The sequence below is a fragment of the Cnephaeus nilssonii genome, assembly GCF_951640355.1.
Source record: "Cnephaeus nilssonii genome assembly, chromosome: 5".
Classification (NCBI taxonomy): Eukaryota; Metazoa; Chordata; class Mammalia; order Chiroptera; family Vespertilionidae; genus Cnephaeus; species Cnephaeus nilssonii.
Window position 1 is genome coordinate 23,865,593 of NC_137076.1, and position 27,856 is coordinate 23,893,448.

General features: G+C 44.0%; 1 protein-coding gene across 1 annotated transcript; it reads right to left on the reverse strand.

Moving 5' to 3' along the window:
• Nucleotides 1-10,990: 10,990 nt before the first annotated feature.
• LOC307099117 (uncharacterized protein) lies at nt 10,991-27,461 on the reverse strand. The gene is made up of 4 exons (XM_079770307.1): nt 27,331-27,461; nt 17,217-17,343; nt 16,953-17,013; nt 10,991-16,009 (listed from the first exon to the last, which is right to left on the reverse strand). The coding sequence occupies exons 1-4, from the start codon at nt 27,331-27,333 to the stop codon at nt 14,263-14,265; spliced, it is 1,938 nt and encodes a 645-aa protein (XP_079626433.1). The 5' UTR covers nt 27,334-27,461; the 3' UTR covers nt 10,991-14,262.
• Nucleotides 27,462-27,856: the final 395 nt, after the last annotated feature.

Consider the following 27,856-nt stretch of genomic DNA (forward strand, 5'->3'; position numbering starts at 1 on the left):
ACATCCTAGGGCTTGGTGTAAGGCTAGGAGGTCACTCGGAACTGTGAGCTTTGTTTAGACACATGGACACTTAATATGACCTCACCATCTGTAATGAAGTGTCTGGCTCCATTTCAACCTTTGATCCTTGACAGCACTGAGCCTTCTACCCATCCCTTCCGCATCTCCTCTCATGTGGTCCTTTTAGTAAGAATCCCAGAGCACTTGGCTCTGGTGGGAACTTGCAGAAGCCCTAGCCTCGATGCAAGGGCTCTTCTCTAACCACTGGGTGTGAGATGTGGCCATTATATTCTCAGGTGTACATCTTACACTGGAAGGAAATTTAATTTAGATCAGTTTTGAGATGCATCTGAAAACCTCCCCCCACCCAGTTTTATTGAGCTCTAATTCACTAATAAAAATGTGAAGATTACATGATGGTTTCATATACATATACTGAATTGTGCAATTATAAATTGCAAAGAAAGTGGATCTTAAGCATTCTCTACACACACACACACACACACACACACACACACACACACAAAGTCGATAGATGTGTTAATTAATCTGGAAACTCTTATATGCCTAAGAGCCAGGATTGCAAAACTCTTTTGCACTATGTGTTGGTATTGAAATTTAGATGCCTAATTTTCAGGAAAATTTTTGGAATATTGCCTGTCTTATGCTACTTGCCCTACTAAAACATGATCACCTTATTAATTGGTGATTTTGTAATGTATCCCAAGAATCATTTCTTTGTAGAATACATTTCAACTACAATGATAATTATTGGACTTCTTTTCTTTTCTTTTTTAAATTACTTTATTGATTAAGGTATCCCATATTTGTCATCAACCCCTCCCCCCATTCTCATCCCAAACCCCCCCACACGCATGCCCCCATCCCCCTGTTGTCCGTGATCACTGGTTAGGCTCATATGCAAGCACACAAGTCCTTTGGTTGATCTATCTCCCTTGTCCCCACCCTCCCCTACCTTCCCTCTGAGGTCTGACAGTCTGATCAATGCTGTTCTTGTTCTTCAGTCTATGTTGTTCATCATTTCCCCTAGATGAGTGAGCTCATGTGATACTAGGAATACACTTATAGGAACCGAAAGTGAGACGAGCAATAATGGTTATGCTGAGAGGCAAATGAATCAGTCTGTAGTGAGTTTCCTTCTGGGCCAACAGTTCTTTTGAGTCCCGATTTCTATGTCCAACAGTTATTTATGTGTGGACTTCTTTTCTTTTTGCATATAGCCTGAGCAATCTCTTTCCATCCCTCAAACAAGGAATATAACAGGTATTAGTATAGGAGTCCAAACACTTGCTACAATATCTATTATTTCCTTTTTTTTTTTTTAGTTTCTCCTGGAAGGATAACTGCCTAGTTCACATATCCCAATCCCTTGCAAGTGGAGGAATTTTGACAAACTGTTGGATTTGTCAGAAGCCTCCTCTCTCTGTTCAGGAACCGAAAACTCCTTTACAACACGTAACTACCAATTTCTCAACCATCTCTCCCCTAACTCTGAGTACCAATGGTAATATTAAACCCACATATTGGGTGAGACTTTCCTGGACTCCTTCTAGAACGTCTCACCTGACCAATCAAGCCTACAGAGAAGTAAGAGGTAACGTTTATAACATGGGACAGTGAGCCTCCCAAGCATCCCAGGTTTCAACAGTTGTTCCTTTGCAACTTTTGCTACTTATGCCAATGCAATTTAACTCCACCCACCTTCTTAAATGCTCACATTTTTCAGAGTCTTGATTCAATCAGTCTTGGTATCCCTACCTCCATGATCTGTGCCCCATTAGGATTAATTTTTTTAAAAACATATTTTATTGATTTTTTACAGAGAGGAAGGGAGAGGGATAGAGAGTTACAAACATCGATCAGCTGCCTCCTGCAAACCCCCCGCTGGGGATGTGCCCGCAACCAAGGTTACATGCCCTTGACCGGAATCGAACCCGGGACCCCTCAGTCCGCAGGCCGACGCTCTATCCACTGAGCCAAACCGGTTAGGGCTAGGATTAATTTTTAATTGCAGTTGGCAGGAAAATCTATGGAGGACATATTGCTTAAATTCTTACCGACTTGGAAGGTGTTATGTAGTCAGATGATTGATTATGCCCATTTCATTACACATTTAATCAGAGACTCAGTATTGGACATCACTCTTACATTTACATCACAGATTACAACTAGAATTGCCCGATAGTGTTTCCGACAGTGAAGGAATGAGATTTTTTGAGAATTTTATTCCATGGTGGGTTTCAGTGGAAGTAAATACATGGCCAGAAATGTGTCTAGAACTTTAGGGGAAATTGCTGAATGTCGTGCCAAAGCATCAGCTGTTCAAGAAAAATCTTTACATTCGCTTGCTGAGGTTGTTTTAGACAACAGACTTTCTCCTGGTGATAAATTAGCGATGGTGTTTGTGCCATCGCTAATACCATCTGCTGTATTTGGATAAATCCTTCAGGACTCACTGAAACACAACTCCACAAACGCAGAGAAAGAGAACCAGCACACCGTTGATCACAGGGGCCTCTAATAGATTCCACTTGGGGAGACCTGCGGGCTACGCCTTTATGTTTCAGAACCACAGTATTTCTACTTAACTGTATAGGGAACATGATTTAAACCCACAGGCAAACCTGGGAGGCCTCTCCCTTCCTCCAAGTTATGTGCATGAGATGAGGGCAGCTGAAACCCTAGAGGCTGTTTTCCAAGTAAGACAGGGCAGCAAGAAAGGCCTGTTGGGGCCTGAGTCCTTCCTGGTCCTTCAGTTCTTCCTAAGAAGGACACCACAGTTGTGGAAAGAAGAGTTGAACACATAAAAATCAAGGCTCAGCAGAGCTTAACATTTTTCTGGAACAGCGAAGCATTTTTGTCTGTCTTCTATTGTTTTGAATACACATACATACTTAGGTAAGGAGGTTAGGTTTCCATCCCAAGTTCCTGATTTGCTTTTCCCTGGGCACCAATTAAAATAACCACTTGAAATAAATAAATAAATAAATAAATAAATAAATAAATAAATAAATAACCACTTGAGCCCTAGCTGGTGTGGCTCAGTGGCTAGAGCATCGGCCTGCGGACTGAAGGGTCCTGGGTTCTATTCCGGTCAGGGGCACATGTTCATGTTGCAGGCATGATCCCCAGTGTGGAGGGTGCGGGAGGCAGCCGATCAATGATTCTCTCGCATCATTGATGTTTCTATCTCTCTCTCCTTCTCCCTTCCTCTCTGAAATCAATAAAAATATATTTATATTTAGAAAATCACTTGAGCCCTAGCCGGTTTGGCTCAGTGGATAGAACGTTGGCCTGCAGACCAAAGGGTCCCAGGTTTGATTCCGGTCCGGGGCATGCACCTTGGTTGCAGGATTCCCCCCCACCACCACCACCACCAGCCAGGGCCCTAATCAGGGCATGTGCAGGAGGCAACCAATTGATGTGTTCCTCTCACATCGATGTTTCCCTCTCTCTTCTACTCTCTCTCTAAAAGATCAATGGAAAAATATCCTTGGGAGAGGATTAAAACAAACAAACAAAATAACCACTTAAACAGGCAAAAAGTTTGTGACCGCTTCCCTAACCACCTTATAATAGGTGAATGCTATCCTGCTCTCTGTCTTCTGCTGGCTTGTGATCTTGGATGAAGGACTGCCCTTTGCCCACCTCATTGTACTCACCCACCCTCCCATTTCTGGGATCTGTAAGAAATCTTTTTTTTTTTTTAATCATAATTGCTGATTCTTTTTAAAATATTTTTTATTGATTTTTTACAGAGAGGAAGGGAGAGGGATAGAGAGCCAGAAACATCGATGAGAGAGAAACATCGACCAGCTGCCTCTTGCACACCTCCTACTGGGGATGTGCCCGCAACCAATGTACATGCCCTTGACTGGAATCGAACCTGGGACCTTTCAGTCTGCAGACCGACGCTCTATCCACTGAGCCAAACCGGTTTCGGCAAGAAATCTTTTTTAAATCCTCACTCAAGAATATTTTTCCATCGATTTTTAGAGAAAGTAGAAGAGAGAGAGAAATATCCATGTGAGAGAAACACATCGATTGGTTGCCTTTTACAAGCACCCGACCAGGACCAGGACCTGGACCGGGAAGGAGCCTGCAACCCAGGCATGTGCCCTTGACCGGAATCGAACCCAGGACCCTTTGGTCTGCATGCGGACACTCTATCCACTAAGCCAATTGGGCTAGGGCTGTAAGAAAGAAATCTTGTGTCTCTGCTTGCTTTGTGTGAGTGTACTGATGCGCACCTTCAATCAAAATGGTCCCAGAGTTCTTACTTCCCCAAAGTTGGAACTAAGATGATGAGGGAGCTGCCTCCTGTCCCCCTGTGGATGACTTGTGCCCCCTCATTCAGGAGGCCATAATCTGCAGAATCTTTATTTAATACACAAACTATAGCTTGTGCCCCCAACACAATTGGTGACAAGAATGGGATCATGGGTGTAGTTTGAAGTCCCATAACACACATTGGAGCCACCGCTGGCTCGCTCAATTCCTCTCTGACTGCTCAGTCCCTCTGGGAAGGAGCGCTGCTTGCTCTGTACGGTGGCTGCGAGTGTTGCTGCAAATTCCCACCTGAAATTGTGGGTGCTGTCAGACATCAGACTCCCCTCCAGAGACTGCCCAGCAGGCCCCAGGCTGAGGTGGGTGTTTCCAAGTCTCTAAGTGAGACCCCACTGGGTGACAAGTCTGGAGGCGTGGAGGCAATGGGCTATAATCATAGGCCAAAGTGAACTCACCGAAAGGGCTGGGAGCCAAGGAGGGCTCCCCTAGAAGAGTGTGGAAGGGGAGGGCAGCTGTGGGACACACTGTGTCCATGGTGGGGACCAGGGTGTTAAGCTTGGAGAGCCAGCCTTGACTTGTGACAGAGGCAACTCTACCAGGGACACCGTGTCCCCCACGGTGGGCAGGCGCTGAGGCAAGCGCTTCCTAAGCTGCTGCATTCCTTGCTGCTGTCACAAATCATCCCCCAACCCCATGGGGTGTCAGGGGTCCCACGCTGGTGTGGTGCAGCAAAATGAATCTGGATTAAAGCACTCCTCCCCCCAGCACATGATTCCAGCTCCGCCCAAGTTCCCAGAGGAGGTCGAAAAACTAGACAAGCTGGACGTGTATTCGACCCCTGCTCAAATGGCTTGGGCTTTACTGGGTGGTGACATACCAATGTGCCAATTGCTGGTGTGTCCTTGTCAGGGACTTTCCCCAAACATCTATGAATGTCCCACTGGTGGAAGTGAACCCCGACTCCTGGGGGGCTGATTGGAACACCTAGACCAGGGGGTGGCAGCATTTGAGTCCTGGGAGAGGCAATCGCCGTCCCAGGTGTTCCCTGATACTATCCATCCTACCAAAACGTCCAACAATGACCAGCAAGCATGAGAGATGGACTCACGTAAGGATACCACGGGAGGAAAACAAGGTTTTCTAGATAATTCTGTCCAAAGCGGGGAGAAAAGCTTTGATTGTCTCCTATGGGTTTTTGGAACTGGCTCCCAGCTGTTGGTCACAGCAGCTAAGATGCGCCAGGTAGGCGAATTGGCTAAAGACCCCAAAGTTCGTAATTAAAAAACGGCTAAGGTATGGAGAGCCCATTTTATTAGAGTCTCAGATGAGCCCGGGACTTGTCACGCAGCAAGGACACTCATGAATGTTGGAGCCACCAGGGCAGGAAATGGAGACAAAATAAAATGGGGGGGGGGGGTGGACTCTCTAAAGACACCGCCTCCCTTAAGCCTCCAGAGCCCACAGGGAGGACAAGCTCTGCCTCTCTTGGCTTGGGTTTTCCTGGCTTGGCACCAGGCGCATCCATCTGTCATAGTTACTAAGCAAAGGCTTCCTGCAAGCAGACAGCCCTGGACGGAGCATGCCTCCACTTACATGAAAGTGGACGGTTCAATGGGTAAATCATTTTATTTTTTTAAATATATTTTTATTGATTTCAGAGAGGAAGGGAGAGGGAGAGAGATAGAAACATCAATGATGAGAGGGAATCATTGATTGGGGAACAAGCCTGAAACCCAGGCATGTGGGCTTGACTGAAATTGAACTGCGGAGTGATTGGGGCCGGTGCCATCGTGGGTGTGAGTGGGGTCGTCGCCGGCAGTGGGTGCGAGAGGCAGCTGCTGGCCCCAATCACCCCTCAGGAGCAGGGGGAAGTGGAGAAGCCCTGAGGGGCGATTGGGGCCGGCAGCCGCTGTTCACACCTGCTGATCAGGGCTGGCGCCGGGCACTGGCGGTGGGTGTGAGCGGGGCCAGCACTGGCAGCAGGTGCAAGCCCCAGGCGGGACTGCAGCATGCGGGAGCAACAAATTTTCAGTAACCACTAGAGGCTCACCCCAATGACAGTGACTGAGCCCTGCCTTGGTCTGACGACCCTGCTCACTGGCCCACCATCCCGTTAAGGCCAACGCCTGCCATGTTCCACATGCGCCCCCTGGTGGTCAGCACACGTCATGGCGACCGTTTGTTTGGTTGTCCCACCATTCGGTCTATTTGTATATTAGAGTTTTATATATATAGATATCAATATAATTATTTTAGGTGTGCTTTTGAGTTTTCACAAACAGGGAATAATACTACTATCAAGAGATGGAAAATATGTGCTGGGTGGCTGCTTGGCCCACCCTTCAGACTCTCAGCTGGCAGCAGCCTCTTGGGTGTCACCATTCAGTGTAGCTGCTGTGGGACCCATGGAGTGGCAGCAGTGGGTTGGGGGGATGTCTGCCATTGGTGTATCTGAGATGGCCCCAGGAGTTTGTCATTGAATGTCCCCACTGGCCTTGCTAGTGACAGCCTGGACCCTGAGTTGGTGGTGATATCCTAGATAATCCAGCCAGGCCGGCTTTCCTTTGTGGCTCACCCCGTACTCCTGCTGTTGGGGCTGGCCACTCTGCCTGCCTGTCTGCCAGTTCCTCCAATAGCACTGTCCAGCACCTAGAACAAAAAGCAGTAGGGCCAGTATTGCTTTGTTTGACCCTGTACTGTTTTGCAGGGGCCTTTCCAAGCACCAGGGTTTTGTTTCCCAGTTGAGTTTAAGAAATAAACCTGCAGAATATCTGGAGCCTGAAAAGAAAAAAAGATGGAAAACATTTTATCACGCCAAAAGACCACTTCCTTTGGTGCCCATTAAAATGAAACCCTTCCAATACATGTTACCACTACAAAAATAAACAAAAGCAAAACAGAAAAGATTAAATTCCTGTGCTCTTTACAAAAACTTGTAGCTATTATCTTTTTCTTTTTTTTAATATATTTTATTGATTTTTTACAGAGAGGAAGAGAGAGGGATAGAGAGTTAGAAACATCGATGAGAGAGAACCATTGATCAGCTGCCTCTTGCACACCCCCTACTGGGGATGTGCCCGCAACCAAGGTACATGCCCTTGACCGGAATCGAACCCGCAGGCCGACACTCTATCCACTGAGCCAAACCGGTTAGGGCCGCAAGGGAATTCTTTATGTTGTTACCCATTTCACTGTGCAGTTCAGTCACCAGAAGAGAGAAAAAGAATTAAGAATTCCTCTTTTACTCGTTCCCAAAGGAACCGTTTGTCTCTTAAAAATAAGAAAATCAGCCCGGCCAGTGTTGCTCAATGGTTGAGCATCGACCCATGAAAACAAGAAGTCACTGGTTCGATTCCAGGTCAGGGCACATACCTGGGTTGCTGACTCGATCCCCTGCAGGGGGCCTGCAGGAGGCAGCCAATTGATGTCTCTCTCATCGATGTTTCTGTTTCTCTATCCCTCTCCCTTCCTCTCTAAAAATCAATAAAAACATATTTTTTTTTACAAATCAAAAATGAAGCATAGTCTCTAAACAAGAAAGGCTTAATTGAACAAGGTATCCTTTCCCCTTTGCTAGGATTGTGTTCACTCACAATTAACTCAAACTTAGAGACCTCAGTTGATTCAGAAAGGTGGTATTAAATATATTATACAGTATACCAAAAAGTAAATTTATATATTTTAACTGAGGTACTTTATGGTAAATGGTGTCTAATTCACTGTAGAAAATACACCTATCCTATCTAATAAAAGAGTAATATGCAAATTGACCATCATTCCAACACACAAGATGGCTGCCCCCATGTGAACACAAGATGGCCACCACAAGATGGCCAGCAGGGGAGAGCAGTTTGGAGGGACCAGGTCTGCAAGGGAGGGCAGCTGTGGGTGATCAGTCCAGCAAGGGAGGGCAGTTGGGAGGGACCAGGCCTGCAAGGCGGGGCAGTTGGGGGTGATCAAGCCTGCAGGGGAGGGTAGTAGGGGTGACCAGGTCGGCAGAGGAGGGCAGTTGGGGGTGACCGGGTCTGCAGGGAAGGGCAGTTGGGGGGGACCCAGGCCTGCAGGGGAGAGCAGTTGGGGGGGACCAGGCCTGCAGGGGAGGGCAGTTAGGGGCAATCAGGCTGGCAGGGGAGTGGTTAGGGGGTGATCAGGCTGGCAGGCAGAAGCGGTTAGGGGCAATCAGGAAGGCAGGCATGTAAGCAGTTGGGAGCCAGCAGTCCTGGATTGTGAGAGGGATGTCCGACTGCCCGTTTAGGTCCGATCCCAGTAGGATCGGGCCTAAACGGGTAGTCAGACATCCCTCGAGGAGTCCCAGATTGGAAAGGGTGCAGGCTGGGCTGAGGGACACAACCCTCTGTGCATGAATTTCATGCACCGGGCCTCTAGTATTTAATAACTAGGAAAGGCAAACCCTGGTGTAGAGGGAGCTGGCCTTGCTCTCCTTGTAAAGCCAGTCTTATCCTCCTGAAGAGAGAAATGCCACACCCCTTTATCAAAGTGACCATGACACACCAAGGCATTTATAAGGGGATTTTGTATCCATAGCTCTAAAAATAAAGATATAGTTCCAAATCATAACAATAACCAATAGTCCCCTCTTCTTACTAATATCACTGACTGGGGCTTCTCCCAAATTACCTTTAGCTCCACTACATTGTTTTTGCCTTCTAGAAAATGACTATGATTACTGATGATCGAATAAAGTTTACCTCCTCACAGCATTCTATACAGAAAAAGGTCTTGCTTCCTTAATAGCAATGAAATCATCTAACACAAGTCAAAATCCTGTTAAAAGTCCTTTTGAACATGCTGATATTGTACCTCACAATCCCTGCTGGTTTGTCTTCATTCTTATTAGAATCCATTACTCCTCTCTTTTTGACTAGAGGTGTAATCCTGCAGGTCACTGGCAAGAGAACTGAGAAAAACATGATTTACAGTTCTGGCATTAAGAATGAAAAAGAAATCAGTTTTTTTGTGGATTTTTTTAAACTTATTTTTCTGAAACGTGCTTTACGATGTTCTGTGTCCTTAAACACGATTTTTTGTTGTTGTTAATCCTCACCCGAGGATATTTTTTCCATTGATTCTTAGGGAGAGTAAGAGAGAGGGAAAGACAGAAACATCGATGTGAGATGTGAGAGAAACACATTGATTGGTTGCCTCCTGCACGAGCCCCGACCAGGGCCTGGGCCAGGGAGGTGCCTGCAACCAAGGCACATGTCCGCAGGCCGATGCTCAATCCACTGAGCCAGGGCATAAATCAGTTTTATAAGATTGTATCTATGAAAGATTAAAATATAAAATCTGTTTGAGGCCCTAGCTGGTTCAGCTCAGTGGATAGAGCGTCGGCCTGCAGACTGAAGGGTCCAGAGTTCAATTCTGGTCAAGGGCACATGCCTGGGTTGTGGGCTCGATCACCCATAGGGGGCATGCAGGAGGCAGCTGATCAATGATTCTCTCTCATCATTGATGTTTCTATCTCTCCCTCTCCCTTCTTCTCTGAAATCAATAAAAATATATTTAAAAATAAGTAAAATAAAATTTGTTTGAGAAAGAAACCTGAACTTGTATGTACATGATAATATTGACTAACAATAATATGGAATCATTAAATGTAAAAAATTGCCAAGTGTATCTGAAAATGCATATTATAATGAGACATTTTAATATATTCTTTTCAGGAAATGGAAAACAAAATATCTATTAGCATTTTATATCTTAAAAACAGTTACTACAATATTTCTATGAAACAACTACATAAGCATTAGTTGGAAAAAAGTAAGCACATAGTTTTAATCACATATAATCAAGCATAATTAAAAGTTTACCGCGGCTCTGGCTGAGTGGCTCAGTTGGTTGGAGTGTCATCCCATACACCAAAAGGCTGCAGGTTCGATCACCAGTTGCAGAGCATACAGGAGGCAACAAATCAATGTTTCTTTCTCACATCAATATTTCTCTCTCTCTCTCTCCCTCACTCCCTTCCTCTCTAAAATCAATAAAAACGTATCCTTGAATGAGGATTAAAATTATATATGTATACATATGTATATCTTGAGGGGTTGGGCTCAGCTACAAGTAATTGGAAACACCTAGTCTTCCTGAGAGGAGGAAGGTGCTTATTTCTCACACTGAAGGACCAGGTCAACACAGCCCCAAAACATGCAGCAGAAAAACAAACTCCATGTTCTTTTCGTAGCAGCATTGTAGATGTCATGGTCAACCAAGGACATATACTAGCACTATTAACAGCATAAGGTATTTCCTATATAATTTAGAACTTATGCAGATGTAATCTAGAGGAGAATCAGATCCTACATAATAAAAGGGTAATATGTAAATTACCATCACTCCGCTATGCCCATGATTGGGCCAGCGGGAGGCGCAGGGGGCGGGACTCGGGGTGGCCGGGGTGGCCGATTGGGCTGGTGGGACACTGAGCTCGCGTTGCCAGCGGAGGCGCAAGCTCAGCGTCTGCGCCATGGCTGTGCTGCGGCACAGAAGGGGCCTCTGGGGCAGCGAGCCCATGTCCTGCTGCGGACCATCAAAAGCAGGGGAGCTGGGTGCCTGTCCGCTCCGGCACCAGGCCTTTCGAAAGCCTCTGCCACGCCGGAGGCTTTCGAAAGGCCTGGTGCACCAGTGGACAGACAGCCAGCTCCCCCGTGATCGAAAGCGTGGAGCTGTGTGTCCGCTCCAGCACCAGCGGACCCCCTGCCATCAAAAGCGGGGAGCAGGCTGCTAGCAGTGTCCGCGGAGCATGCTAGGCTTTGCGGGGCAGTGGATATGGCCTGGATGGCAGGTTAGGCCTAGGGGACCCTACACGTGCATGATTTAATCATGCACTGGGCCTCTAGTATAAACATAAACATTTGAATCAGTTTCATGGTGGGCACAGACAGCTTACAGAAAAATCCAAACTCTGATGGAACTTTGATGTGCAATTTGTGAAGATAGCAGTGGAAACTTATACCTAAAAAGTGGAAATTAAATAGTTGGTGGTGGTTTTGAGTATTCTCTTGACTGGAAGGGCAAAGAATTTTTTAAAATGAGGTGGAAGATGGTACGTAGGTGCCTCTTTCTCCCTGTGTGGTAGCTCTACAATATGACTAATTAATACCTTCTTTGCTTTGGCTTTCAAAATCTCACACTATGGGGCTACTAGTAATGTCTAATGGAACCACAAAGGGCATAGATTCTAAAAATCTAGTTCCTAACACTACCCACAGGGGTGTTATTTCCAACTCTATTTATTTTCCTATTTAATACAGGTCTCTCTTCTGAAATAAAAATCTATTCACCAAATGCAAGTCAAATAAAACAACAGCAAAGGCTGAAATATGAAAATAATAATTCCCATGAAACTAAAATCTTTCATAAACTTGACATACTTAAAAATTTATTCTGTTTAATTAGAATGAAAAAAATGGAAAAAGTACCTAATACCCATCACCCCATATAAGGAGTTTTGTCAGTATGAAAGTGAGAATATATATATATCATGAAATAGAAATCCAGGAACTATCAAAAAACCAGTAGGAAAATCCCAACAAATAACAAACTGTCTTTTTTTTCCCAATGGCCCCTTAACATGAAACAAAACATTAAAAGTTAAACCTAATTGCATATTAGAAGTAAACTTGAATGCACCCATGTATCTTACAAGCTTCAAAATGTAGAGACAATGTTATTAACTGACTAGAGGCCCAGTGCATTAAAATTCATGCACTGGAGGCGGGGGGGGGGGGGTCCCTCAGCCTGGTCTGCCCCCTCTCACAGTCCAGGAGCCCTCAGGGGTGGGAGGTGACCGGGGGATCAGGGGAAGGCGACGCCCTCATCACACCTCTGCTGCTGTCACTGCAAGTAGCGCAAGCCTCGGCCGGCCTGGTTACCTGAGCCTTGGGCAGCCCTGGTCGGCTGGGCACCTGCCATCCAAGGCTTGTCTGCACCTCGGGCATCAGCTGGGCAGCCACCATCCGAGGCTTGCCTGTGCCTCAGGCCGGCCCTGGGCAGCTGGGAGGCTGAGGATACTGGGGGACTCTGGAGGCAGGTGCCCCAGTGGGGATGAGGGGATTGGGTGCCACCATCTGTAGAATTTAAAATGTGGACCTGTGCAGTTTCAAACTTGGGTTGTTCAAGGATCAACTGTATTTTCAATCTTTGGTTTGGTATTCATTTATGAAGAGGGCTAGCTTAGGTTACACAAACATTTTTTTTAAAATATTTTATTGATTTTTTACAGAGAGGAAGAGAGAGGGATAGAGAGCTAGAAACATCGATGAGAGAGAAACATCAATCAGCTGCCTCTTGCACACCCCCTACTGGGGATGTGCCCGCAACCGAGGTACATGCCCTTGACCGGAATCGAACCTGGGACCCTTGAGTCCGCAGGCCGACGCTCTATCCACTGAGACAAACCGGTTTCGGCCAAACATTTTCAACTGCATGGAAAACAGGTTCCCTTAACTCCTGAGTTTTCCAAGGATCAACTGTAGCATAAATCCCATGTCCAAATGTGCACTTAAAAAACTGATAAACAGGAATCTATGGCGTCACATGTGGAGATATTGGCTGTTGGAAGTGCCGATGTGTACATCCCTCCGAGGGCTCATGTAGTTATGGCTGCTACAATGAGGGTTCTTGAACCCACGAAGACATCAAGTTTTACATGTGGAGGAACGATATCCATCAACACTTCCTGTCTGTTGGCCATATTTCCATTGCTCTACAAGGTTCCATCTAAGCCTTTCGAAAAGTATATCAAACCAGATAGAGGCGTGCCAGGGAAAGATGGAAGAGCTGCATGGTGGGACCATTCAGTGGAGAGCGACCCTGAGGTTAACTTGAAAATTGTAAAAATTGCACTATCTCTTATGTTTCATGTCGCCAGAAGACCACAACAGAATCCAAAAACGCAAATAAATAAAAGATTCAATGCCTTATATGCCACTATATTTCCAAACTAACAAGCTCCTGCCATCGAGTTGGATCCAACTTTGGATATTAAAGGAACAGCAGATTGGATGACTCAAGAAGGATTAGACCAAAAGATATTGAACGTTCTCTTGTTCATACCAGATGACAAACTTCCTGGAAAGACCTCTCAAGCATTCATCACGCAACTTAAGCTTTTCTCCACCTTTTCACTATGTGGTTATGAAGGCCCTGATCAATGACGGAATTGGTCATGTGATGACATTGAGATCTGTTGCAGATGATGATGCTAAATTAGTGACGGTTGAAAGAGAGCTCATGGAAAAAAACACAAAGGAAAGGTTTCCGTATCTGAAAATCTTGCGATTAGAAGGTCATGAATACATTGTTCCTTAAGCATTTCCTAATCTCTTCAAAGCAGCAACTCTTTGGAAATGGAAAAGAGATGGAACCTTCAAAGAATATTGGATAACAAAGGATTTGCAGTCTGAAGTGTCGGAACAGGACCTTGAGGAAGCGCTATTAATGCCACCACTAAAGAAGAGAGGTGCATCGAATGTGAGCTACGATAGTTTGAGAATCGTCTACGGGATCAGTGCTGAGGAAGTTGACAGGCTGATGGGCGTCTCTGTTCGTAACACTGAAACCGAATGCAGATCTGAGCCAACAGTAATGAAGGACCAAGACTTACCGATAACATCCAGAGATCTTCGACAAATGATACAAACACTTGGGCAAATGGTCAACAAACAGGATGAAATTCTTAATCGTCTACCTCCAAGATAAATAGTTATCAATCTTGAAATACACAACTACCTCAAGTTTTACAGATTAAAGAAAAAAAACAAACAAACTGATAAACATAATTTACTATTTTAATAATAGCTCTCTAATCTTGAAAGTTTTCTAGAGCATTATAACTAAATTATGTCAATCCTTCTCATGTTATTTGCTTTTTTATTTCTTTTCAGTGGGAGTTTTCACATGTAAGGATGTAGGCCAACTGAAGTCTTTCCCACACTACTTACATTCAAGAGGTTTTATCCAGTGAGTCCTTTCATGCCTTCGAAAGGAATAGGGATGACTAAAGGCTTTCCCACATTCTTCACATTTATATGGTTTTTCTGTAGTGTGCACTCTCATCATGTGTATTCGAAAAATTTTGTTACAAATAAAAGCTTTCCCACATTCCTTACATTCATAGGGTTTCTCTCCAGTGTGAGTCCTTTCATGTCTTTGTAAGGAACTGTGATCTCTATAGGCTTTTCCACATTGTTTACATTCATAGGGTTTCTCTCCAGTGTGAGTTCTTTCATGTCTTTGATATAAACTAAGGCAAGTGAATGCTTTCCCACATTCCTTACATTGATATGGTGTTTTACCAGTGTGCATTTTCAAGTGTCTTTGAATGGTGGTACGACAAATGAAGGCTTTCCCACAATGTTTACATTCATAGGGTTTCTCTCCTGTGTGAGTCCTTTCATGTGTTTGTAAGGAACGATAATATCTGAAGGCTTTTCCACACTCCTTACATTTATAGGGTTTCTCTGCAGTATGAGTTCTTTCATGTATTCGAAGATTACTAGGAGTACTGAACACTTTACTACACTTTTCACATTCATAGGGTTTCTCTCCAGTGTGAGATTTTTTGTGTATTTTTAAGAAACTGTTACATCTGAATGCATTTCCACATTCCTTACATGCATAGGGTTTCTCTCCTGTGTGTATTCTTTCATGTATTTGCAAGGAACTGTAGTATCTCAAAGCCTTTCCACATTGCTTACATTCATAGGGTTTCTCTCCTGTGTGCGTCCTTTCATGGGTTTGTAAGGAACTATAAAATCTAAAGGCCTTTCCACATTCTTTACATCCATAAGGTTTCTCTGAACTGTGAATTCTTTCATGTTTGCGAAGACAACTGGGAGCACTGAATGCTTTGCTACATTTTTTACATTCATAGGGTTTCTCTCCAGTGTGAGACCTTTCATGTGTTTGTAAGGAACTGTAATATCTGAATGCTTTTCCACATTCCTTACAAACATAGGGTTTCTCTCCTGTGTGAATCATTTCATGTGGTTGTAAGGAACTGTAAGATCTGAAGGTCTTTCCACATTGCTTACATTCATAGGGCTTTTCTGCAGTGTGCGTTCTTTCATGTATATGAAGATGACTGGGATAGCTGAACGCTTTATTGCATTTTTTACATTCATAGGGTTTCTCTCCAGGGTGATTCCTTTCATGTCTTTGAAAACTTTTATAATATCTGAAGGCTTTTCCACAGAGTTTACATTGATAGGGCTTCTCTACAGTGTGGCTTCTCTCACATGTTTGAAGAAAAAGTGAAGAACTAAAGGTTTTCCCACTCTCCTTACATTTATAAGGAGCATCTGCAGTATGTTTGATCATGTGTCTTTGAGGGCTTTTGAGCCACCTGAAGGCTTTCCAACATTCCTCACATTTATAAGCTTCCTCTCCATTGTGATTTCTTTCATCAAAAAACTGAATATAAGTGAAGGCTCTCCCACATATACTACATTTATATGGTTTCTCTCCATATTTCTGATACTCAGAGGTCTTGTGTCTAGTTTGACATTTGATGTCCCTATTATGGGATGAATGATGCATGAAGACTTCCCCACATGCATTGTATTCCCATGGTTTTACTCCAGGTAGAGATTTCGTCAGATTGAGATTTGGAATAAGGCTTAAGTTTTCTCCACATTGACTACCCTCCATCCTTTTGCAGCGCCTCTCTACCATTTGACTTCTGCAAAAAACAAGAAGCACATTATTAATTTCTTTGTTAATAATTTTATACTTGTTAGTAGAATATTTGGACTACATTTTTATGATTTACTGCTAAGTATAGGTTTACTATCTTGTCCAAATTGTTGGACATTGAGTACACCAAAATCTCTGCAAGACAACTTCAGCCTTGCTATTATCAAAAAAATAACCTTCAGATTTAGCTTCATGAATGCTCTTTGCATGTAAACTATTTTTTTTTTTTTGCAAACACTACACATCTACCTCATATATAAAATGTACTTTAGTAAAAAATTTCTGAGAAGTAATTTGAAGCAGGGTTAGTTTAGATTGATTTTTTTCATTTGTTTTAAATATCCTATATAATAAAAGGGTAATATGCAAATTGACCAAACTGTGGAACGACCGGTTGCCATGACACACACTGACCACCAGGGGGCAGATGCTCAATGCAGGAACTGCCCCCTGGTGGTCAGAGTGCTCCCACAGGGGGAACACCGCTCAGCCAGAAGCCAAGCTGACGGCTGGCAAGCACAGCAGTGGTGGCAGGAGAGCTGCGCTAAGGATGTCCGATTGACGGCTCCCAGACTGCAAGGGCACAGGCCAGGCTGAGGGACCGCCCCCGCCCTAGCCCCCCAAGTGCACGAATGTCGTGCACTGGGCCTCTAGTATATATATATATTTCAGTGAGGAAAGTAGAGGGAGAGAGAGATAGAAACATCAATGATGAGAGAGAATCATTGATCAGCTGCCTCCTGCACATCCCCACTGGGGATTGAGCCCACCACCAGGGCATGTGCCCTGACTGGGGATAGAACTGTGACCTCCTGGTTCATAGGTTGATGCTCAACCACTGAGCTGGGCTGAGAAAATTCTTCTAAAATTTTTATAGCATAACTGGTTTCTCATCTGAGACACTGCTTTCTATTGTGAATGTTACTCACCTGTGTTTACTCCCCTGGTTTTTGTACTGATCTCCAGTTTCATGATCTTCCCATTTTTCCCCTAAAAATCAGACCAAGAAATAGGATTCCAAATATTAGAAATTGTAGAAAAATTATTAGATTCTAGTTCTATAATGAGCTGTGACTATGCCTAGCTTATTTATCAATGTCCTTTATTCCTACATTACATGTTAGCACAATGTTGATGGATAAGAAATACTTATCCTTCAGATGAGGAAGTAAAGGGTAACTTGTCATCCTTACCTATGGAGGCCAGGTTCCTGAAGGTTTCCCTCATCACATCTTTGTAGAGTTTCTTCTGTAAAGAATCCAGTAAGGCCCACTCCTCCATACTAAAGTTCACAGCCACATCCTCAAATGTCACTAAGTCCTAAAACATCACAAATATGTGTATAGTAAAATTTGTGAGATGGACTGCACTGAACACCTAGACTTCATTTACAGGAAGTTACATATGATTCTGTCATCTCCAAACATTTATGCTAAGACTTCATCATCAGAAACTTACACTCTGTCCACAATTACTTTTTCATAAATACCATCACGAACACATGGAAATTATTTATACATTTTTACCATGATCACATTATATTTTATGTATTTCCTCTAATGGCAGGGTTCAGAGCATGTTGGGAATAGAAAGAAATGCTACAGAAATGAAACAAATATTATATTATCATTTTAAGATAATAAATTCCTTGTGAAAAAATGTTTTTTAAATGATTTCAGAGAGGAAAAGGAGAGGGAGAGAAAGATAGAAACATCAATAATGAGAGAGAATCATTGATTGGCTGCCTCCTGCACACCCCTCCTACTAGGGATCAAGCCCATAACCCAGGCATGTGGCCTTACTGGGAATCAAACCATGACCTCCTGGTTCATAGGTCAATGCTCTATCACTGAGTCACACCGGCTGGATAGAAAAAAAACTTTTAATCTTTTTTCCTTATTACCACTTACAGTACTCCATGAGGCATTGGATTAAATGTGTATAAGATTTCTGGGAATAAATACATATTGAATAAACATATTTGCTTTTTGTTCTATTGCCATCATTAAACATGAGTCCAGAAGGCCTATGACAATGCTAGCTTCAGCAAGGTCTAGGTAGTCATATCGTCTTAAATTAGTTCTCCAGATCATTAAAAGTCATCAGATGTAGCTGGCTGAATAACATTCATACAGACCAGCACTGCTTTTTTCTTGTGTAATATATTTTTTAAATTTTTTAATTGATTTTTTTACAGAGAAGAAGGGAGAGGGATAGAGAGTTAGAAACATCGATGAGAGAGAAACATATATCAGCTGCCTCCTGCACACCCCTACTCGGGATGTGCCCGCAACCGAGGTACATGCCCTTGATCGGAATCGAACCTGGGACCCTTCAGTCCGCAGGCCGACACTCTATCCACTGAGCCTAACCGGTTTGGGCCTCTTGTGCAATATTTATTACAGACTCATTTCTTCCTTTCTCTCTCTGTCCAATATGACGGCCCAGAAAGTTAGTCTGGTACCATCTATCTATGGGGATATATTCTGAGATATGTATTGTTAGGCAATTTCATCATTATGGATACATGTAGAATGTACTTTCATAAATCTAAATGGCATTGCCTACCAAATACCTAGGCTATATGGCATAGCAGATTGATCCTAAACTACAAACCTGGACAGCTTGTTATCTTACTGAATACTACGGGCAATTATAATACAAGGCTATTATTTGTATATATAGATAATGCCCTCCCTTCTGTCATTTCCAAGCTCCCCTGTATAGGGGAGACTGCACCACAAGATACCCCCAGCACACCTACATAAAGCCACTTTTTCAAAATTTGGTGATGTAGCTGGTCTACCTAGTACATAGAAACAAACATGAAGAGATAGACAAAATGAGGAGAAAGAGGATTATGCTACAAGCAAAAGAATAACTCAAAACCCCAGAAAAAGAACTAAATGAAATAAAGACAAGCAATCTACCCGATAAAAAGTTGAAAGCAATGGCTACAAAGATGGTCAATAAAATTGGAGAATAAATAAACTCAGGGAAAACTCCAACAAAGAGATAGAAAATATTAAAAAAGAACCAATCAGAACTAAAGAATATAATAATTGAAATGAAAAAAAATACACTAGAGGGAATTAATAGCAGATTAGATGATGCAGAAGAGTGAATCAGTGAACTGAAAAGCAAGGTAGCGGAAACCCTAACTAAAACAGCAAAAAGAAAAAAGAATTTCAGAAAGTGAAAATAGTTTAAGGGACCTCTGGGACAATATCAAGTATATTACCATTCTCACCATAGAGGTCCCAGAAGAAGAGAGAGAGAGGGACAGAAAAACTATCTGAAGAAATAATGGCTGAAAACTGCCCTAACCTGGTGAAGGAAACAGATATCCAAGTCAGAAAGCACATAGGTCCCAAACAAGATGAACTTAAAGAAACCCACAAAACACATAATTACTAAAATGCTAAAAGTTAAAGACAGAATTTTAAAAGCAGCAAGAGAAAAGCAGTTTAAAATCATGTGTATCTGGAATAAATTAATTAAGAGACATACACATGCACAAAGATGTGTAATATAATGTTAAAAACATAATATATGGGGGAGGGGATGAGTAAAAAAATGGTGCTTTTAGAATATGTTGAATTTAAGCAACTATTAACTTAAACTACTATTTTTTTTTAATATGTTTTATTGATTTTAGAGAGGAAGGGAGAGGGAGAGAGATAGAAACATCAATGATGAGATAGAATCATTGATTGGCTGCCTCCTGCATGCTCCTTACTGGGGATCAAGCCTGCAACCCAGGCATGTGCCCTTGGCTGGAATCGAACCTGGGACCCTTCAGTCCACAGGTCAACGCTCTATCCACTGAGCCAAACCAGCTAGGGCTAACTTAAACTACTATTAATATAGGTTGTTATATGTGAAATTCATGGTAGCCATAAACCAAAAACCTGTAACAGATACACAAAATAAAAAGAAAGGCATCCAAACATAACACTACAGAAAGTCATCAATGCACAAAGGAAGAAAACGAGAAGAAAGGAATAGAGAAGAACTACAAAAACAACTAGAAAACAATTAATAAAGAAGCAATAATTACATACCCATCAATAACTACTTTAAATGTAAGTGACCTAAATTATCCAATCAAAAGACACAGTGGCTGAATGAATAATAAAAACAAGAGTCATACATATTTGCTTATAAAAAATTACTTCAGATATAAAGACACACATAGACTGAAATTGAAGGGAAAAAATATATTTTATGCAAATAGCAATGAAAAGAAAGCTGGTGTAGGAATACTTACACCAAGCAAAATAGACTAAAATAGTCTCTAATAAAAGCCAAAGAAAGGCATTACATAATAATAACATTTATGCATCTAACATAGGAATGCCTAAGTACATAAAGCAAAAATCCTATCTAATAATAGACAAATATGCAAATTGACCATACATCTGACACGCCCACAAGCCACGCCCACCATCCAATCAGAGCGAGCATGCAAATTAACCCAAACCAAGATGGCTACAGCCACAGAGAGCAAGGTTTCCTAGGTAACAGAGGAAGCCAAGCTTTCTGCCTGCCCTTGCCAGGCCTAAGCCTCCACTCAAGCTACAAAGTTTCAATTATAGAAGGTAAACAAATTCAAACAAATGGCGGCAGAATGGAGCTTGAGAGAGCAGGCCAGGGTTGCCGCCGGCAACAGGGGAAGCAAAACTTTCTGCACACCCTGGCGGGGCAACAAAGTTTCAATTATAACCCCAGCACAAATGGCTACCGGCCTCGAAGGGAGCCCTAGGCTTGGCTCTGCTCCAGGCTACAAAGTTTCAATTGTAGAAGGAAAATAAATTCCAGATACCAGGGCCTCCGCCTGCATTGCCAGGGGGCGTGGCCCGCCTGCAAACCACCACAGGCCCCTCGCTCAGGCCGCCCCACACCCCAAGGGAACCCCCACCTGATCCGGGACGCCCTTCAGGGCAAACCAGCTGGCCCCCACCCCTGTACCAGGCCTCTATCCTATCTAATAAAAGAGTAATATGCAGATTGATCATCACTGCAACACACAATATAGCTGCCCCCATGTGGACACAAGATGGCCACCACAAGATGGCCAGCAGGAGAGGGCAGTTGGGAGGCACCCGGCCTGCAAGGGAGGGCAGTTGAGAGGGACCAAGCATGCAAGGGAGGGCAGTTGGAGGTGACCAACCCTGCAGGAGAGGGCAGTTAGGGGTAACCAGGCCGGCAGAGGAGGGAAGTTGGGGGCAAACAGGCTGGCAGCAGAGTGGTTAGGGGGTGATCAGGCTGGCAGGCAGAAGCGGTTAGGGGCAATTAGGAAGGCAGGCAGGCAAGCAGTTGGGAGCCAGCAGTCCTGGATTGTGAGAGGGATGTCCGACTGCCCGTTTAAGTCCGATCCCACCGGATCAGGCCTAAACGGGCAGTCGGACATCCCTCAAGGGGTCCCATATTGGAGAGGGTACAGGCTGGGCTGAGGGACAACCCCCCTCTGTGCACGAATTTCATGCACCGGGCCTCTAGTATATATGCCTGTACCCTCTCCAATATGGGACCCCTTGAGGGATGTCCGACTGCCCGTTTATATATATACCATCTGCCCATATATATATACCGACTGCCCGTATATATATATATACCATCTATGAACATAGATGTAAAAATCCTCAAAAAATATTAGCACACCAAATTCAACAATACATTAAAAGGATCATATACCATGATCCAGTAAAATTTATTGCAAGATTGCAAAAATGGTCCAATATCCACAAAACAAGAATCATAATACACCACAATAACAAAACAAAAATAAAAACCTTATAACCATCTCAATAGATGCAAATAATCATTTGACAAAATATAACATGCATGAAACTTTCAACAAAGTGGAACTAAATAGAACATATCTCAATATAATAAAAACCACATGTGACAAACCCAGAGCTTACACACTCAATGGTGAAAAGTTAAGAGCTTTTCCCCTAACATCAGGAACAAGACAGAATGCCTGCACTCACCACTTTTTAAAAAAATACAATATTATATTCGTTTCAGGTGTACAACATAGTGATTCAACATTTATATATCTTACAAAGTGATCACCACAATAATTTTAGTAACCTTCTGTCACCATACATAGTTACTACAAAGTTATTGACTCTATTTCTAGTGCTGTACATTACACGCCCATGACTTATTTTATAATTACAAGTTTGTATTTTTAATCCCCTTCAACTTTTCTGCCCATTCCCAATCCTTCTCCCCTCTGGCAACCATCAGTCTGTTCTCTCTATCTAGCACCTCACACCTGTCAGAATAGCTATGACCAAAAAGTCAACAAATAACAAGTGTTGGCAAGAATGTAAAGAAAAGAGAACCCTTGTGTACTATTGGTGGGACTGTAATTTGGTGCAGCCACTATAGCAAATGGTATGAAGGTTCCTCAAAAATATTAAAATTAGAACTACCATTCGATTTTGGGTAGTCTACTTTTGGGTATTTATCCAAACAAAACAAAAATAATAATTCAATAAAGATATTTGTACCCCTATGTTAATTACAGTACTATGTACAATAGATGTGATACATACATACACACACAGAGACAAAATGGAATATTACTCAGCTATAAAAATAATAAAATCTTACCAGTTACATAAACATGGGTGGAGATAGAGATTTTATGATAAGTGAAAAAGTCATACCAAGAAAGACAAATACCATATAATTACACTTATCTGTGGAACTTAAAAAAACAAAACAACCTACCAAAACAAAACAGAAACAGACTCATGGAACAGAGAACAAACGGATAGCTTCCCCCAAAGAGAGTTTTGGCTGAATAGGTGAAAGAGATAAAGAGAAATAAGTAAGAGGTCCAGACTTCCAGTTATATAATAAGTCATTGGGATGTAATTTATAGCATAGGGAAAATAGTCAAAAATATTATAATAAGTTTATATGATGACAGTTGGTTACTATACTTATTTTGGTTATCACATTGTAAAATACATAAATGCAAAAATCACTATGTTGTACACCTGAAACTAATATAATATTGTATGTCAACTATAATTTTAAAAAGTAAACTTTTTTTAAAAAACTGAACAAGAAAATAACTGCTCTTTAAGGAGTGACCATCTGATGGGCTCACCTCACTCATGAGTATAATCAATCACCCTAGTACACTCCCCTGCCCCACCAAGACTCACCCTAATGGTAAGGAGAACCCAGCCTGGGTCACACCTTCACTCTAAACACACACATAGACTCCAACCAAAACCACTGCAAGGAGAGCTCCATTCTCAAACCCCTGCTCCCAAACAACAAGGAATGACTAAACCTGCCAACCCAGAGTCCTCTGAGCACAGAACCCAGGCTCTGTGAGGTCAACAATGCAACACAGGGCAGCAGAGCTCAGGGGAGGGGCTCCCCAGCAAGCAGCAGCACCCAGAGCAGGAGCCTCCAGGTTCTTATCAGCCTGACAGGTAAGGAGGACAAGGGGAAGAGAGAGGGGTGCGGCTTAATTTTCAGTAGTTAAATATCAAACACATGGAGCCTGACCACTTATGACAAGAACAAAGCCAAGTAAGAAAAACAGGCATTAGCTCTGGCCTGTTTTTATATAAATAGGGGGTAATATAGAAGTGATTGAAACTATTGTGTTGTGGATGGCTAACATACAGCGCTGCAATGGACCAGGATATGTGGTCAGGAAGTCTTCTTGTTGATTTCTGTCTTAGAAATTTAATCAGCCTTCCTTCCAATGCACAACTTATTTAAAATAAGGAGAAAATTATATACATACATATATATATGTATGTATGTATGTGTGTATATATATATATATATATATATATATCCTATATAATAAAAAGGTAATATGCAAATTGACCCTAACGATGGAACGGCTGGTCGCTATGACATGCACTGACCACTAGGGGCAGATGCTCAACACAGGAGCTGCCCCCTGGTGATCAGTGCACTCCCACAGGGGGAGCTCCGCTCAGCCAGAATCCGGGCTGACTGGCAGTGGCAGGAGCCTCTCCCACCTCTTTGGAAGCGCTAAGGATGTCCGACTGATGGCTTAGGCCCGCTCCCAGCCACAATCAGACATCCCCTGAGGGCTCCCGGGCTGCCAGAGGGATGTCTGGCTTCCAGCTTAAGCCCAATCCCCTGGGGAGCGGGCCTAAGCCGGCAGGTGGACATCCCCCGAGAGGGCGCAGGCCAGGCCGAGGGACTCCCCTGCCCCCAGTGCACAAAAATTCGTGCACTGAAAGCGGGGGGTCCGTCAGCCCGGCCTGCCCCCTTTCACAGTACGGGAGCCCTCAGGGGCAGGAGGCAACTCGGCAATCAGGGGAAGGCGATGCCCCATCACACCTCTGCTGCTGCCAGTATCAGCAGTGCAAGCCTCAGCCAGCCCTGGTTACCTGAGCCTCGGGTGGCCCTGGGTGGCTGGGCAGCCACCATCTGAGGCTTGCCTGTGCCTCAGGCCGGCCCTGGGCGGCTGGGAGGCTGAGGGGACTGGGAGACTCTGGAGGCAGGCCGCAGAGTGACTGGGCGCTGCCATCTTTGAGGGCGGGGCAGTTAATTAGCATATTCCCTACTTATTGGCTGTGGGTGCCGCCATCTTTGTGATGGTGTGAGGATCAATTAGCATATTCCCTCTTTATTAAATAGGATTATTAAATAGTATATATATATATACCATTATTTCCTATGCTTAATCATTATTTTAAATTAATTTTTACTTTTTAAAATTAATTTAACTTTAACTTTCTTCTACAGAACACTACTCTAAGATGTAATCCTTTAAACACTAAAAAATATAAAACTCCAGACCATCAAAAATTCCCAAATTCCTTTCTGGTAAGAAGCCAAGGGACATTTTAACAGTTTGTCCACTGTATTTTACACTTGGGATATTTTTGAGATTGAGTAGTATATTATAATGCATTAGGGGTTTGCAATAAAGCCCTGAAATGAACTAGAAAATTCAAATATATCCTTAATTTTTGAGTTTTTTTCTTTTACTACATCAATGAAAATAAAAATTCAACTGCTTTTTCCTCACATTCATTCAAATAGAAATTCTTTTAAATGTCAAATTTCTTTAGAATCATGGACATATAAAAACTGACCTAAAAATGGGAAAATCACCTGAGAACTTAAAAACACCCTTCTCCCATCTTCAGGCTCTCTTCCATAATAAAACCAAAATTATATTTGGTTCCACAATTATCTTGCCTTATATACATGGTATCTCTCAATCAACTTACATATTAAAAGCACAAGTGTTAATGAAAACTAGATTCAAAGAGCTGCAATATTCAATGGAGAAAGGAATCCAATGAAAGTAAACAGCCATACTGGAATCAAGAAAGGTAAGCAGCCTGCTTCCCTCCAGTTCAGAAGGAAACGCACACTCAGAAAGTGGAATGTTTCCACTAAGGGTCTAGACACCCCCTGCTGAGATAAACCCCTGCAGTGGGTCAGCCCCTGGGGAAGGACGTGGGTGACACCTGAGTAGCCCCAGGAGTGAGCACTGGGATCTCCACACACCCTCCCCTCTTCTGTAAGCATGGAAATGCTCCCTCCCTGAGGCTTCCATTCTCACAGGCGAGGCAACTCTTAGCCTGACTCAGTTTTAAGTTCTGATCCAAATGAATCCCCAAATCCATAAACCTCTTGTCCACAAGACAACACCTGATCTGCATAGACCTTCTCAATGTCTACAAATTATACTCTGATTGCAAACCTCAACATAAAATCTAGAAACGGCTAGCACTAAGGATCCACACCCACACCCACAGAAAGGGCATCAGCACCCACCTCCACCCACGGCCCTGCATTGCATCCCCACTTCCAGGGCTCAGTAGCTCTTCTTAGGAATCTACTTCAACAATTCTGCTCTGCAAGGCCAAGCCCTGGGATTGTATTTTAAAACTCCCCAAAATAAAACAGCCTCAGAAACTTACTACACATGCTCAGAAAGAGTGAAAGAAAAATTCTAGAAATGGAACGGAATACTGAAAAAAAAATTTTTCCCCCCGAATTCTCCTCTTTTTGCTTATCTGGAACTCTTTTATATTGTCTTTCAGGTTCTAGTGATTAATTACATTTTACTCCTATTAAAAACTGAGACTTAGCCAGGCCGACGTGGCTCAGTGGTTGAGTGTCCACCTATGGACCAGGCGGACATGGTTCCATTCCTGGTCAGGGCACATGCCAGATCCCCAGGGTGGGGGGCGCAGGGGGCAGCCCATCAATGATTCTCTCTCATCATGGATGTTTCTCTCTCTCTCTCCCTCCCCCTTCCTCTCTGAAATCAATGAAAAGATATTAAATATATATTTTTAAAAAAAACAAAAAACTCAGACTTAAATAAGTCAGTAAGTGTTTTCAAAGTGACCAACCCAGGGAAGGGGCCGTGCGGACGGGGCACAACACCCAGGGAAGTTTCCCAAGAGGAACCTCCCCCAGGGGGCTTCCCCTCGGTCTGTGCCCAGGGAAGGTCCTGGGGGAGAGGAACGCGGACTTCCTACGTCTTCTAGGTGGTTACTCTCGGCTTTCCTCTAACGCAAAATATCCAGACAAATAGAAATCTCTAAAGAAGAGCATTCCGTCATTATTCCGTAAAAAAATTTAAATGGGGGGGGGGGTGTCAATCGGGGAAAAAGGAGACATATGTAATACTTTAGACAATTAAAATTTTTTTTCAATAAAATAAACAAAGTATTGAGTCTGTTTGAAACGCACCCCGGAGGATAAATAGTGGATCATGATGCTGAGCCTCGGGAGGAAAGCTGGCTTTGGGGATTGGAGGACTGACCTGGAAATGCAGAGATTTTCCGCCAGTTTCCGTAAAGGCCAGTTTGGGGGACCAGGGTCCAGGATTTGAGACCCTGCCTCCCAAACATGTAAGAAAACTCACAAAAGGACGGTTCCCCCTGAAGAGAGGGGGGACTGGGGACCCCACAGACCACAGCCGCTCCCCTGCACAAGCCCCGCAGACCGAGTCACAATCGTCCCTGATGACCCGCCCCGTGGACCCCGCACCATCGGGGGAGACGCGGGCTGCCCACAGAGCCCGCGGCTGCAGCCCCGCGCAGGGACGGGACGGGACTCCGGTCCCGGCTCCGGGCCCAGCCCCGCGCTGAGCGCCGGCGGGGACGCGGGGCCAGCGGAGCCCAAGCGGAAAGCGGACTCGGTCCGCAGACTCGGACTTGACCGAGGGGAGGCCGGTCCGACCACAGCCGGCTCCAGCCAGTTCCAGCCAGTTCCAACCAGCCCCTCCTCCCCGTGCCTCGCCGGGCCCCAAACACTCACCATTTCCAGTTTCCTAGGCCTCCCTGAGTCCCGCCTAAACTTCCCCACGCGTGCGGGTCACCGCGCCGCAGAGCCTGCAACAGAGGCGCCGGGGACCGTTAAGCACAGGCGACCAGCATTCCGGAGCCGGGCGGACGGTGAGAAGTCCACGCCCCTGTGGCGCCTCGCCCCACCCACCTGCCCCAGCAGCATTTCTGATTGGACAGTTGCAGATGACGCGCCCGCCTCTGCCTGAGTGACAGCCCTCCGCAGGACCCTCGACTCAGACTCGAAACAGAACTTACTCCTGGCCTGGCGGGGGCTGACTGCGCTGTGTTTGCCCAGCGCTTTGTGCACACCCGGGCGCAGGTGTGCACAGGGAATTCCCGATTCAGTTTCCAAACGGTGCACGTAAGTACAGAACACGAGGGTGTCCTCCCCGGCCAGGTCACACTGGAACAAGAGGGTTTATGTTCTCTCCAGGTCCAGGGCTTGGTGCAAAGGCTGTCAGGCCACTCCTGGCACGGAGACTCCTTAGAAACACCAA

Excerpts from the sequence above, each read along its gene's own strand:
- LOC307099117 (XM_079770307.1), bottom strand. Across the intron at positions 17,014-17,216 it reads CAGGAACCTGGCCTCCATAG|GGGAAAAATGGGAAGATCAT; the intron begins GTAAGGATGACA and ends TCTGATTTTTAG. Across the intron at positions 16,010-16,952 it reads AACCAGGGGAGTAAACACAG|AAGTCAAATGGTAGAGAGGC; the intron begins GTGAGTAACATT and ends TGTTTTTTGCAG.